The following is a 10,827-nucleotide window of genomic DNA, read 5'->3' as shown; positions in this document are numbered from 1 at the left end:
AAAAAAAAAAAAAAAAAGCAAAAAAAAAAAAAAAAACAAAAAAAAAAAAAAAACAAAAAAAAAAAAAAATAAAAAAAAGGAAAAAAGGGCAAAAAAAAAAAAAACAAAAAAAAAAAAAAACAAAAAAAAAAAAAAAAAAAAAAAAAAAAAAAAAAAAAAAAAAAAAAAAAAAAAAAAAAAAAAAAAAAAAAAAGGAAAAAAAGGGCAAAAAAAAGGAAAAAGGAAAAAAAAAGAAAAAAGAAAAAAGGAAAAAAAGGCAAAAAAAGGCAATAAGAAAAAAAGTAAATAAAAGGCAAAAAGGCAAAACAAAGGCAAAAGAGAAAAAAAGGAAAAAAGGAGAAGGAAAAAAAGGAAAAGAAAAAAGAGGAAAAAAACCCACCAAAAAAAAGGGAAAAAAAGGGGAAAAAAAAAAAGGAAAAAGGCCAAAAAAAAGGAAATAAGGAGAAAAAAAAAAAGGTGAAGCCCACGCAGCCTCTTCCCCCTCCCCCCCCCCCCCCCCCACTCCCACTCCCACTCCCCTCCCTCGCCCCCTCCCGGCTCTCTCTCGCTGCCGTTTCGCTGCCCCGGGGCTGGGGTTGGGTTTTTTTTGGCTGCGTTTCAGTTTAGTTTTGTTTTTTTTTCCTTTTTCTTTCCTCTTTTCTTTTATTCTTTGAAACACATCCACAAGGTGTAGGAAACCTCTAAAGGTACTGCAAAATAGAAACCAACTCCCTGCCCGCCCCCCCCCCCCCCCCCCCGCCCTCCCCTCCCCCAACAGAAGCAGAAAATAGATCTCCTCTCTCGCAGTAGTCAGACCATAAAGTGCAGGGCAATGGCTTCGCACAACTACGCGGGGCGGGGGCGGGGGGCACACATACCCAGCTGGGGCCTGCCGCCCTCCCTTCCTCCCCACCCCCCCCAGGTCGTCTCCCTCCCCTCCCCCCCCCCCCCACATTCCCATCCCATCGTTGAAATTAAAACCAGCAATCAGTGTCTTGATTGGCAAAGAGTGAGGGGAGGGAGGAAGAGGAAGGAGCAGCAGCTGCAGCTGGAGGTTTATTTCATCTTCCCAGGTGGTTGAGTGGGGTCTGGCCACAGGCAGCTTCTGGATCCTGGAGCTGGTTGGAGGCGGGGGGGGGGCCGGGGGGGGCTGCAGGGAACAGGAGGGAGGTGTGGGGGGCACACACAGACAGGTCCTTGGTTGGTCTCCTCTGGTCTCTTGGCTTGGATCTCCAGCACAGTCCAGTCCCAGGAGAGGGGCAGGGATGGGGTGAGGCGGGGGGGGGCACAGGCTGGCCCAGGCCCTGGGGTGCTGCTTGGGGAAGAAAAGAAAGAAGAGTTAGGGGGGCGGGGGGGGGGGGCTGGTGCCAAACTGAAGGGGAGAGGCAAGTGCCAGCTTTGCTCCTGGCCCCTGCTGCCACCACGGGCAGGTGGCTTCCTGCTCCAGGCTGTGCAGGCAGGAGGGAGAAAGGCTCGGGGGGGGGGGGGATGCTGCTGCGGCCCTGGGGGCATGTGTGTGTGTCGGGGGCTTGGCTGGCACCCCCCCCCCCCCCGGCCAGGTCACCTTTACTATGTCCCTGGAACCGGGAAGCAAAACCCCCAGGGAGAGAACACAGACAAGGAAGGTCCTGGGCTCAAGGACTGTCCCATCCCAAAGGATTCTCCCATTCCAAAGGTTTTAAGGTGATGCCTAAGCAGTGGGGAGGGGAGGCAGAGTTGGGGCTTCCCACCTCAACCACCCAGCTGGCAGAGCAGAAGGAATGGAGCCAGCAACCCAACCAGCCTTGGCCATCCTGCAAGGACCCTCGCCCTGCAAGGACCCTCGCCCTGCAGCCCCAGCGTGAGGCCCCAAAGAGAGGAGGTGCAAGAGGAGCCCCCTGGAGCCCCTCGGAGCATCCCCCCACGGCACCTCCAGGAAGCCCCCCACAGCCTCTTGTGGGAGCCCCCCACAGCTCCTCATGGGAGACCACCGCAGCCCCCCGGGGCCAGCCCCCCCGCAGCGCCCGGACCCGAGGTGGCTGTGCCCAAGTCACTCAAGTCCCAGCCCAGGTGACTCAGTGCCAGGCATGAATTAGAGCTGGAAGCTGCCAGCGCAGGGGTCCGGGAGCCGCGGGGGGGGCAGAGGCTTTCATTTCTGGTGCCCTCCCCAGCGCCGAGCTCGGTCGTGATCCAAAGCGATAGCAGCGCTCAGCCCCTGCCGGCGGCCGTGACGCGGAGCCCGGGCCGGGGGCGGATGAGCGCTGAGCATGAGTCAGTGCTGGCTGCGGGATGAATGAGGGGCGGGCAGCGAGCGGCAGCCTGCGCCGGAAGGAGGAGGAGGAGGAGGAAGCAGCGAGCAGAGCCCTTAGCTTTCCTTCACCGTCCTCCGAGGGGCTGGAGGGGGGGCAGCGACCCGGGCAAGGGGCTGGAGGGGTGGCAGAGACCTGGCCAAGGGGTCTGGGGATGGCAGAGACCTGGCCAAGGGGTCTGGGGATGGCAGCGACCTGGCCAAGGGGTCTGGGGATGGCAGCCACAGAGTCCCTTCCAACCTGGCCTTGAGCACCTCCAGGGAGGCTGTGGAGCACAGAATGGGATCTTTGTGCTTCTGTGCTCCACGACCTCCCTGGGCAAAACCTGTGCCAGCCTCTCCCTAACCTCCCCCTCCACAACTTCTTCCTTCTCTCCAACGAGCTCAAGACCTCATCCAGCCTGATCCTGAGCACCTCCAGGGAGGTTGTGGAGCACAGAAGATCTTTGATCCCATTCTGTGCTTCTGTGCTCCACGACCTCCCCGGGCAAACCTGTGCCAGCCTCTCCCCACCCTCCCTCCCAGCTCCCTTCAAGCCAAACTCCCTCCTCTGAGCTCCCTATCGCCGCTGCAGGCTCAGATGTGTGTGTGTCCCCCCAGACCCACACTCTGAGTGTCCCCCCTCTCTGTGGTGGGCAGAGGAGCTGGGTACCTGTGTGGCAGGGGGGGCTCACTGCTGCTTGCAGGTGGAGAGCTTGCGGATCTTGCTGCTGGCAGAGCAGGCTTTGCGGGAGGGGTTGGAGGAGGCGCTCGCCCTCCGCTCCGCCTTGGATTTGCTGCTCAGCTGCCCTGGCTCCGTCCCGTTCATGCAGACAGCTTTGGGCAGTGCCCTGCCGCGGCTCTGCCCGTTCTGCCCTGCCTCCTCCTCAGGCACCTGTCCTGCAAGGGAAAGGGGATGGTGAGGAAGGAGCACACCAAGGGGAAGGGATCGCCCCCAAGCCACCCAGCACCCAAAGCGTACAGGACATGGGAGTGGTGGGGGCTGGACTCCATGATCTCTGTGGGTGCCCTTCCAGCCCTCTTTGGGTGCCCTTCCAGCCCTCTTTGGGTGCCTTCTGACCTTCTTTGGCTCCCCTTCTAACCCTCTTTGAGTGCCCTTTCCAACCCTAAATGGGTGCCCCCTCTGACCCTCTTTGGCTCCCCTTCCAGCCCTCTTTGGACCCTCCTTTTGACCCTCTCTGGGTGCCCTTCCAACTCTTCTTTGGGTGCCCCTTCCAACCCTCTCTGGGTACCCCTTCCAAGCCTCTCTGGGTACCCTCCCAGCCCCTGGCATCCTGTGAGCCTGTGTTGGAGTTGGTGCAGAGGAGGCCACGGGGATGATGTGGGGCTGGGGACCCTCCTCACGTGGGGCCAGCCTGTCCCCCCTCTCCTGACCCCCCTCTTCTGACCCCCAGCCCTCAGCCATTGATAAGCACTGATTAAATCCCCTTCCAGCCTCCTCCTCTCCAGACCAAGCACCCCCAGGGCCCTCAGCCTCTCCCAACTGCTCCTCACACCCAGCTGTTTCCTGAGCACCTCCAGGGATCAGGATTCCCCCACCCCAAGCTCTGCCCCACCAGCTGCAGGGGCAGGCAGGGGGTGGGCACAGCCTGCCTGGGCAGCTCAGCCATGTCACTGCCCCCCCTGGGGGGCACCCAGCGGAGAGCAGAGTCTGGCAGCAGTCCCTGCCGAGGGCAGCTGGGGGTGAGTCAGCACAGCAGAGGCACTGCCAGAGGCACTGCCCCTGGCACGGCTGGGCAGGGCTCAGACCACAGCCAGTGGCTGCTGGGGGGTGCTGACAGAGGACCTCCCCCGGAGCAGAAAGGGGACACAGCAGAGCTCCTGCTGGGTTGCCAACGCTGTGCCCCCCCTGGGCCGGATGCAGGAGGGGTGGGGAAGGACTCACCAGGTTCCCTGTGCCCCCCCCCAGCCTCCCCCTCCCCACCGGATCCAGGCGAGGCAATTTCCCTCCAGCAGGAACGTCATGCTCCAGGGCCCCCATGATGAGTCAGAGGGCTGGGGGGGAGTGGAGCTGGAGGATGAGCAGGGAGCTGCAAAGGATGCTCAGCTCTGGCTGCTCTGCCAAGGCCGAGTGGCAAGCCCTGCCCTGGGTGGTGCTGCTCTGGCAGGGAGGTTGGACTGGATGACCTCCAGAGGTCACTTCCAACCCCTACCACTCCATGATTCTCTGGTGGGAAAGCTGCTTCTGCTCTGCAGGAGGGCACCAAGGCTCACCTGGGCCCTGTGCTCTCCTCTGTACTGTCACATCCTGCCCTGGCATCACTGTGGGTTCCTGCCCTCTCTGCCCCATCCTGCACGGCTCTCACAGGGCAGGTCCCCCTGGGCTCTCTGGGAGGAGCTTTCCAGCCTTGCACCTCCCTGGGAGCACAGCCCCAGGTCCTGGCACAGCTCAGCCCAGGGTGCAGGCACCTGGAGGTCTGGTGGCACCTCATACACCTGCTGAACACGACTGGCAAGGCCAGAGGCTCCTCAGGGACCTGCTGTGCATCCCTTCAGCTAGGGGGGGTCAGACTTGCTAGGCAGAGCTGAGAGCTCCCTCCAGAAGAGAGGACACATCCCTGAGCTGCTTCTGGGCCAGAGCTCTCCCCAGGGACTCTGAGCAGAGCAGCACATCCCTGCTGCATCCCAGACCCAAATCCAGCCTTCCCCCCTCCCCCTCCTCTTTTCTCCTCCATCCCAACTGTTCTATCCTGCAGAGCCTCAAATAACCCCAAGTGCCAGCAGAGCTGAGCACTCATCCTCCCCCTCCCTCAGCTGAGCTCAGGCCAAGGCAATGCACATTTCTGACTGGAGAGGAGGTGAAGAAAAACGAACCCCAAACCCCCCAGCCCCAACTCCCCCCAGCCCCAACTCCAACCAACCCCAACCCACCCCAGCCTCATCCTCCTCTCCTTCCAGCACCTGCTCTATCCTTCCTCCAGCCCCAGTTTCATTCTCTTCCCTCCTCTCTCCAGCCCCTGCAAAAAAGCTGGGGAGGGACTTTTGAGGCTGTCAGGGAGTGCCAGGCCTGGGGGGGGGATGGAGCAAAGCTGGAGGTGGGGAGAGTGAGGCTGGAGGTGAGGGGGAAGTTGTTGAGCAGGAGAGTGGTGAGAGCCTGGCAGGGGTTGCCCAGGGAGGTGGTTGAGGCCCCATGGCTGGAGGTGTTTGAGGCCAGGCTGGCTGAGGCTGTGTGCAGCCTGCTCTAGGGTAGGGTGTCCCTGGGCATGGCAGGGGTTGGCACTGCCTGCTCCTTGTGCTCCCTTCCAACCCTGCCTGATTCTATGGTTCTATGATTCCCTCTCCCTTCCCTCCCCATCCCACCCTGCCTCCAAAGCAGAGTCCCTGAGGCCTGTCTCTGGACCTGAGGAGGGAGCTAATTTTACCTCCCTCTCACCACTGACACTTTGCTGACGTTCAGAATTAATGAGAACAAAAGCCCAGCCTGGGCTGGAGCCTTGGCAACTGCCTGCCCACACGGCAGCCGCTGACCCAGCCCGGCTCTGTGCAGGCAGCCCCAGCCCCACCCCCGCCAGCACCAGCTGCAGAGGGCTAAAAATACAAAGGGATTAAAAAGAAACACCCAAAAAAATGACACCTACAACCCCCGACCCAAGGAAGCCACCAGGCAGGAGGGGAAGAGCCGAGGGAGAGGCGAGCAGGAGCAGGCGGCGCTGGGCACTGCCGCCCCCTCCCGCTGCCTCCAGCTGGCTGCGGCGCTCAGAAGCCTCCAGAGCAGAGCAGGAAGAGCTTCTTGAGCTGCTGTGGTTGGCAGACACGAGCAGGCAACACGTGAGACACAGCCAGGGATGCTCCAGCTCCTGCTCCAGCTTCCTGCTCTCCTGCCCCTGCTCTCCATCCTTCTGCTCTCCTGCCCCTGCCTCCTGCTCTCCATCCTCCTGCTCTCCTGCCCCGATCCTGCCTCCTGCTCTCCATCCTCCTGCTCTCCTGCCCCTGCCTCCTGCTCTCCATCCTTCTGCTCTCCTACCCCTGCCCTCCAGCCTCCTGCCCCTAATCCAGCCTCCTGCTCTCCTGCCCCTGCTCCTGCCTCTCCAGCTCCATTCTCCATTCTTGCTCCAGTCCCAGCCTCATTCTCCTCACTCCAGCACCTGCTCCATCCTTCCTCCAGCTCCACTTTCATTCTCCTCCCAGCCCCAGCCCCATTCCTCAGCTCATTCTCCCCCCTCCAGCTCCATCCTCTGCTCCCCTGCCTGAAAACGAAGGGAAGGACCCAACCCCCCCCCAGCAGGGTGGTGCCTCAGCAGGCCTGGGCTGCAGTGGAGGAAGGGGTTAAAAAGCAGGGGAAGCAAAGCGCCGAGCAGAGCCTGCTGAATGGGAGCGGCAGCAACAAAAGGCAGCAGCAAGACGCTGCTGGGAAGGCTGCTCCGCGGTGAGCTCCATCCGCAGCAGCCTTTCTCCCCTCCTCAGCACTTCCCTCGGCTGAGCTGTTTAGCAGGCACTTAGGCAGGGGCTGGGAGCATTCAGAGCTCCTCTGCAGCTTTAAATAACTCCTTTCAAACACGAGCACATTCTCCAAGCCCCTTCTGGCTCTGAAGAAGGTAGAAGATTTAATGAGGTTCCCTCTCCCCCCCCCAGAGCAAACACCCACTCCCAGCCCGTGACTCATTTGCTCTCCTGCTCTGGCTGCCCAGCAGGGCCAGGGCTGAGCTGACTCCTCACCAGGTGCTGCACACTCTGATCTCCCTCTGGCGTCACTGCTGGAGATGCAAAACTCAGAGGGAGCTGAGTGAGTTCAAAAGGATCCTGCAGGAAGGCTCTGGGAGAGGAGGATCAAAAAACTTTGGCCTTTATCCTCCACCTCCTTCACAGAGCTCCTTCCCCAACCCACTCCAGCAGGCTGAGGCCATTCTGGGCTCCTCCTCCTCTTCCTCACCCTCCTTCCCCCCAGGAGCTTGCCAACACTGATGCTCTTCTGCCCATCACAGACACTGAACCTCCAAGTCCCACCTCACCAGGCCCTCTTACCCCTTCTTTGGTTAACAGCCTCAGCTTAAGAGTCTTAACTAGTCCTGGGAGCTGCTGGAGAGTCAAGCAGAGACTAATCCAGCAGCCCCAGCAGGGGCTGAGGACCAAAGACTGATCCAGCAGCCCCAGCAGGGGCTGAGGACCAAAGACTGATCCAGCAGCCCCAGCAGGGGCTGAGGACCAAGCAGAGGCTGATCCATCACTGCAGGGGATGATCTCCAACCCCTGCCAGAGCAGCACCATCCAAGCTAGCTCAGGGCACACAGAACACATCCAGACAGGCCTGGAAAGGCTCCACACGAGGAGACTCCACAACCTCTCTGGGCAGCCTGTGCCAGGCTCTGGGACCCTTCCAGTCAAGAAGTTCCTCCTTGTGCTGAGGTTGAACCTCTTCAATCCTTCACTTCCAGCCTGGGTGACCTCCTAAGTGTGTGCTGGGGGCAGGAAACTCCCAAACCATCCCAGACAGCAACAAGAAAAAGCCCCAAAAACCTCTTCCCTTCCCAGCTCCCTCCCCCCAGCATCATCCTCTCCTACCTGGTACTGTGAAGTCCTGAGTGTAGATGATATCATCTTCAATGTCATACAAGTCCTCCTCCTCCTCCTCGTTGTAGCCGTGCAGGTCTTCCAGATAAGGCACCGCCGTCATGCTCCTCCACCGGTCCTTGCTCTCGGGGCTGGGGGGGATGGGCACCAGCGCCTCGGCCTGGGCGTGCTTCTTCCGGAACCAGCTGCAAGGAGCCCGAGGGCAGAGCCCATCAGCACAGCCTCCCCCCCAGCTGCTCAGCTCTGCACCTACCGCTGGCCTCAGCCTCCCCCAGCCCTGCCCCTGGGACCTGCTCCTGCTGCCCCCTGCGCAGCAGCCGCCGCAGGGAGAGCCTCAGAGCAGCTCTGCTCCCGGCCAGGCAGGTGCCACTCTCCTGCACAAAGGGCACCCCCGGAGGCTGCCACCGCAGGAGGCAGCTCAAAGCTTTCAGCAGCCTCCTTTGGACTCCAGAAGCTGCTGCTCTGGGAGGCAACTTCCCAGCCTCTGCAGAGGCCCCTCGAAAGCAGAGGCAGATCTGAAGTTGTCCCCCCCCCGAGGGGTTGACTTCTCGGCCCCAACAAGCCTGATGGGACAGGGACTGCTCGACCCCCCCCCCGCGCCTGCAGAGGCATCCAGCGGCTCCTGGCTGCCAGCCAGCAGCAAGGGCCTGCCACAGGGAGCTCTTCAGCCCTGGGCCATCTGCTTCTCATCACCCCAGCTCCAAAGCCAGCTCAGGAAGCAGGGCTTGGACTCCCCCCCCCAGCCAGAGGAGCTGGAATTGTCATTCTGCTCCACTCTGACAGGAGACCTCAAACCCAGTGGCACTGTAAGGAAACTACCCAGGAAAAAGGAGGGAGGAGATGAGCAGAAGGGGAAAAAGGGGCCCAGAGAGTGGTGGTGAAAGGAGCCACATGCAGCTGGCACCAGAGCTGTGCCCCAGGGAGCAGTGCTGGGCACAGACCTGGCCAACATCTTTACTGATGGTCTGGAGCAGAGGGACTGAGTCCAGCAGCAGTAAGTTTGCAGCTGGCACCAAGCTAGGGGCAGTGTGGAGCTGCTGGAGGGGAGCAGAGCCCTGCAGAGGGACCTGGCCAGGCTGCATGGGTGGGCAGAGGCCAAGGGGATGAGACTGAGCAAGGTCAAGGGCAGGTTCTGCACTTTGGCCACAACAACCCCAAGCAGCTCCAGGCTGGGGCCAGAGTGGCTGAGAGCAGGCAGGCAGAGAGGGCCCTGGGGGTGGTGGGAGGGAGCAGCTGCAGAGGAGGCAGCAGTGCCCAGGTGGGCAGCAGAGCCAATGGCATCCTGGGCTGGCTCAGGAGCAGTGTGGGCAGCAGGACCAGGGAGGTTCTTGTGCCCCTGTGCTCAGCACTGCTCAGGCCACCCCTTGAGTGCTGTGTCCAGAGGGAGAGTAGAGAGGAGGATGAAATTGCTGAGGGGGAGGGTGGGCAGAGGCTGGCACAGGTTTGCCATGGAGGTTGTGGAGCACAGAAGCACAGAATGGGATCAAAGATCCCATTCTGTGCTTCTGTGCTCCACAACCTCCCTGGAGGGCTTCAATTCCAGGCTGGATGAGGCCTTGAGGTCCCTTCCAACCCAACCCACTCCACGATGCTCTAAGGACCAACTTCTGCCAGCATCATCCTGCCCAGAACCCCAAAGCCAAATCAGCCACCAGAGGTTTCTGCCAGGAGGTGGAGGAAGACTGGAGCCAGAGGGACCCAAATGAAGGAGCTCAGGAGAAGGGCACAGGCCAAGTGAGACCAGAACAGCTGGCAGCAGGAGAAGGACTGGAAGGGCACAAAGCCTGGAAGGCTCCAACCCAACCTGTGTTTGTATTTTGCTGCCTTTCAGCTCTGCCTTTTGCCTCCTGTCCTACTTAATCAGCAGAGTGAGGAAAAATAAAACCCCAGGTTGGGTTTTGGTTTATTAACAGCAAAAACCTGAATCACTGCACTCCAGTCAGGGATGATTCCATCCTCTGGGGGTGGTGGGTTTCAAACCTTTGCATATGCATGGATGGAAATGAGGCTGGAGAGTGAGAAGAGAAATTCATTGAAGTTCTAAGGAGGGGAGGGGGGGGAAAGGAAGAAGAAGAAAAAAAACAACCCTAAAAAAATCAAAAGACCTCTTAGAAGGAGCCTCAAGCAGCTCTGGAGGGGAGGAGCAAAGAATTTCCTGGCAAGCAATTTTCCAGCAGAGACAAATATTCTGCTGCTGGATGCTGGGAGACTGAAATTGGGAGCAGGGGAAAGGAATGGTGGTGAGGAGAGATTGGCAGAGGGTGGCCCAGGGAGGTTGTGGATCACAGAGGCACAGAATGGGATCAGAAAGGGTGGGGAGAGGCTGGCACAGGCTGCCCAGGGAGGTTGTGGATCATAGAAGTACAGAATGGGATCACAGAGGGTGCGGAGAGGCTGGCAGAGGTCAGCCCAGGTGATCTTTGATCCCATTCTGTGCTTCTGTGCTCCACAACCTCCCTGGAGGTGTTCAAGGCCAGGCTGGATGAGGCCCTGAGCAGCCTGTGCTGGTGGGAGGTGTCCCTGCCTCTGGTCCTGTCCCTTGGCCTTCAGGAGCAGTTCCTCTGCAGCCTCCTTGCAGCCCCTCCAGGCACTGGCAGGCAGCTCTAAGGTCTCCCTGCAGCCTCCTCTTCTCCAGGCTGAGCACCCCCAAGCTCCCTCAGCCCTCCAAGCAGAAGAGATCACAGAGGGTGGGGAGAGGCTGGCACAGGTTGCCCAGAGAGGTTGTGGAGCTCCAACCCCTTTCATCACCTTCCATGACCGTTAAGGTCCTTTCCAAGCCATTCAAGGAGTCTCTTAGTGAAGCTTTGCTGCTCAGATGAGGACCACTCTGCTCCATCCCTCCTCAGCTGTCCCAAGGCACTTTTGGCCACTAAGGCAGAGAGCAGCTCCTCTCCCACAGGGCATCCTCAGCACATCCCACACTGCCCCTGAGCCCCAGGGGGGGTTGGAGCAGAGCTGTCAGACTGCACCACTCACTCCCAGTTTGAGGCTTCCTGAGCCAGCTCAGCTGACCCCAAGCAGCCACTCACCTGCTGCCCTATCACCCAGAGAGA

At 59.7% G+C, this 10,827-nt stretch overlaps 2 protein-coding genes across 3 annotated transcripts in view; both read right to left on the bottom strand.

Annotated features, from left to right (window-relative positions):
• Nucleotides 1-945, bottom strand: part of ATP5F1D (ATP synthase F1 subunit delta) — a 3,703-nt gene extending 2,758 nt beyond the window's left edge. The window contains exon 1 of the mRNA XM_064174876.1: nt 933-945. Within this exon, the coding sequence (XP_064030946.1) occupies nt 933-945 (13 nt within the window). The remainder of the gene's footprint in view (nt 1-932) is intronic.
• A 29-nt stretch (nt 946-974) lies between these two features.
• The window catches only part of STK11 (serine/threonine kinase 11), a 37,936-nt gene continuing 28,083 nt past the window's right edge, over nt 975-10,827 (bottom strand). The window contains exons 8-10 of one of the 2 annotated variants that reach the window (XM_064174957.1): nt 7,766-7,959; nt 2,919-3,145; nt 975-1,294 (exon numbers count right to left, since the gene is read on the bottom strand). In XM_064174957.1, the coding sequence (XP_064031027.1) occupies nt 2,937-3,145; nt 7,766-7,959 (403 nt within the window). In that variant the 3' untranslated portion in view covers nt 975-1,294; nt 2,919-2,936. The remainder of the gene's footprint in view (nt 1,295-2,918; nt 3,146-7,765; nt 7,960-10,827) is intronic. The other variant, XM_064174956.1, reaches the window with a different exon arrangement.

The sequence above is a fragment of the Pogoniulus pusillus genome, chromosome 41 (assembly GCF_015220805.1).
Source record: "Pogoniulus pusillus isolate bPogPus1 chromosome 41, bPogPus1.pri, whole genome shotgun sequence".
NCBI classification, from domain to species: domain Eukaryota; kingdom Metazoa; phylum Chordata; class Aves; order Piciformes; family Lybiidae; genus Pogoniulus; species Pogoniulus pusillus.
Note: the sequence above shows the minus strand (reverse complement) of the source record. Positions and strands in the feature narration are given on the sequence as shown.